A 2,549-nucleotide genomic window follows, 5' to 3' on the forward strand; every position below is an offset into this window, starting at 1 on the left:
CTTTATTAAAAAAATACATTTCAATGTTTTTAGATAACTATATATCATATATATCAAACTATAATTAATCATAATGTGAAATACCACAAAACAATAAATTTTGAAATCACTACAAATTTAAAAAATTTATTATTTAAATTGTTTTACAATTTAAAAGTAATAATAAAAAAGCAGATTATTATTTTATTTATGAATTAATACATATAATAAAAATTCAATAACATTTCAAAATTTAACACATTAAATAAACTTCATAACACTAATATAAATTAAAATTTCTATATCAATGAAGTTCATTGCTTTTATTGTATTTTTATTAACATCCAATGGATATAAATGTGATTGTACTCCATCTGGCACCAACATTATCAATGGTTATAAGCCTGCAAATTGTAACGTGACAACATCTATTATTTGCTATTCTTCTGACTTCAAATATTCATGTCAATCAATTGATTATAGAACAATTGTTATCCTTAATAACACAAAATTGTATTCAGATTACTCTGGATATTGGCAAAACACTCAAACTCTTCAAATTGTCTCAAATATGAAATTACTTTGTGTAACCGATTTACATATCAACAAAACACTCATAATTGAATCGAAAGCCATAATCGATATGATAAAGAATACAATTACTGGGAGAATGTCAATTGCTGGAAACCTCACTTTGATTAATCCAGAATTAAACAAACCACGAATTATTATGTGGAATTCAACTTATCTCCATTTGAATTTAAACTGTTTAGGAAGACTCAATTTTGAAATTGTTAATCCAACAAACAACACAAATTGTTTTGATGTAATTTCACTTAATAACAAATCGAATATAGATACTTCTAATAATTCAGACCATATTACATCAAATATGTTTAAATATTCATTCAACTTTACAACAGGGAAAGGGTACCTCATTTCAAATAAAAAGTTAATTCGGTTTTGCCCAAACGGTACACCTTTTGACAATAATGTTGTTTGTACTTTGAAACAAAAAACATACACTTCAATTTCATCAACAACAATGGAAGGTGCGTTTGATTATCCACACTGTCCGTGTAATTATGATGTTAACGTGAATTGCAAACTCAAATTTTCAAGTGGAATTGATTTGTTTGAGATGTCTAATATCCAATTAAGTCGCACCGAATTATTGATTGATAGAAACATAAGTATGTCAAATTTAAGAGGAGCCAAATATCTTACTGTTTTTGATGATGTAAAATTGACATTAATTAATTCATCAATTAATGATATGATCTTTTCATTTTCTTTTGGGAATGTCACAACATATATCAATAATGATGAAAATAAAAATGCACAGTTTGTGTATTCGATTACATCAAAAACATTGACATGCAATGGTGATTTTGATTGCATTTTTTGATTTAAATCAAAACATCACTCAACTTCAAATTGATTGCACCGGAAGTGTCAAATTACTTCATTTGTATGAAAATACAAACATTTTTATTACAAAAAACGCAATTTTAATTCGAATAAATCAAGTCAATTTCAGTAACAATGGTAAAAGCTTTGTATTTTTAGAAAACGCGACTAAAAACAGTGTTATGAGCAATTGTCATCTTGTCGATGTAACAAGAAGTGGTTTGAAATGTGTTTCATGTCAAAATGAATATCGAATTGATAATACTATTTGTCTTCCTATTGATAAAAATTGTGAAAATTACAACAAAAACAACAAATGTGTGTTGTGCAAAAATAAGTTTGTTTTAAATGCAAATTATGAATGTGTTTCTTCTGAAAAATGTATGTATGGAACAATAACAAATTGTTACAAATGTCAAGATAGATATACAAGAAATGACACTTTGTGTATGTTGGATGACAAGTGTGAGTATAGTGATGGAAGTATTTGTATTATTTGTAAAACAGGAAATGTATACAACAAATGTGAAAATTGCACAGCACACTGTCGTTTATGTAAAAACGAGAAGTGTTTGATATGTGACAACAATTTTATTTTAAATAATGAAAGTGTTTGTGTTGAAATGGAAAGTGGAGTTTCAAATGGAATTTCGACTATTTGGTGTTATGACACTTTTTATATTGCAAATGGCATTTGTAACGACTGTACATTAAAACATGAACACTCTGTTTTGTGTAACAAAAACAATACAATTTCATGCGAAGTAGATTATAACTTTTTAAGTGAAAGATTGTGCATTTCATCAATTTGCCAAAATGAAACATTTAATGAAGAAAACGGGATGTGTAATTTACCAAAAGCAAATTGTGTATTAATTGTAAACAATAAATGTATTGAATGTGAAGATAATTACATACTTGACAATAACAATAATTGTGTGTATGTTGCAAATGACACTTTGTCAACTGGTTGTGTTTTATATAATCAATATGGGTGCATATCATGTGACATTGGATATTATTTGTCAAATACAAAATGTCATAGATGTTCTGAGAATTGCTCAAGTTGTATTGACTTAGAAACAAAGTGTCTTTCGTGCAAATCTGGTTATTATCAAGGAGAGGATTACACGTGTTTGCCAAGCACAGAATTGTTAAAT

The 2,549-nt window shown here is 27.0% G+C and overlaps 1 protein-coding gene across 1 annotated transcript; it reads left to right on the forward strand.

The window, feature by feature from the left end:
• Nucleotides 1-1,361: 1,361 nt before the first annotated feature.
• Nucleotides 1,362-2,523, forward strand: EIN_241470 (hypothetical protein; the record flags this gene model as incomplete). The annotated part of the gene is made up of 1 exon (XM_004183108.1): nucleotides 1,362-2,523. A coding segment is annotated over one exon (1,162 nt), but the record flags the coding sequence as incomplete, so codon positions are not given.
• Between the last annotated feature and the right edge of the window lie 26 nt (nucleotides 2,524-2,549).

Source organism: Entamoeba invadens, assembly GCF_000330505.1.
Source record: "Entamoeba invadens IP1 unplaced genomic scaffold scaff_1105074725341, whole genome shotgun sequence".
Lineage (NCBI taxonomy): Eukaryota > Evosea > Mastigamoebida > Endamoebidae > Entamoeba > Entamoeba invadens.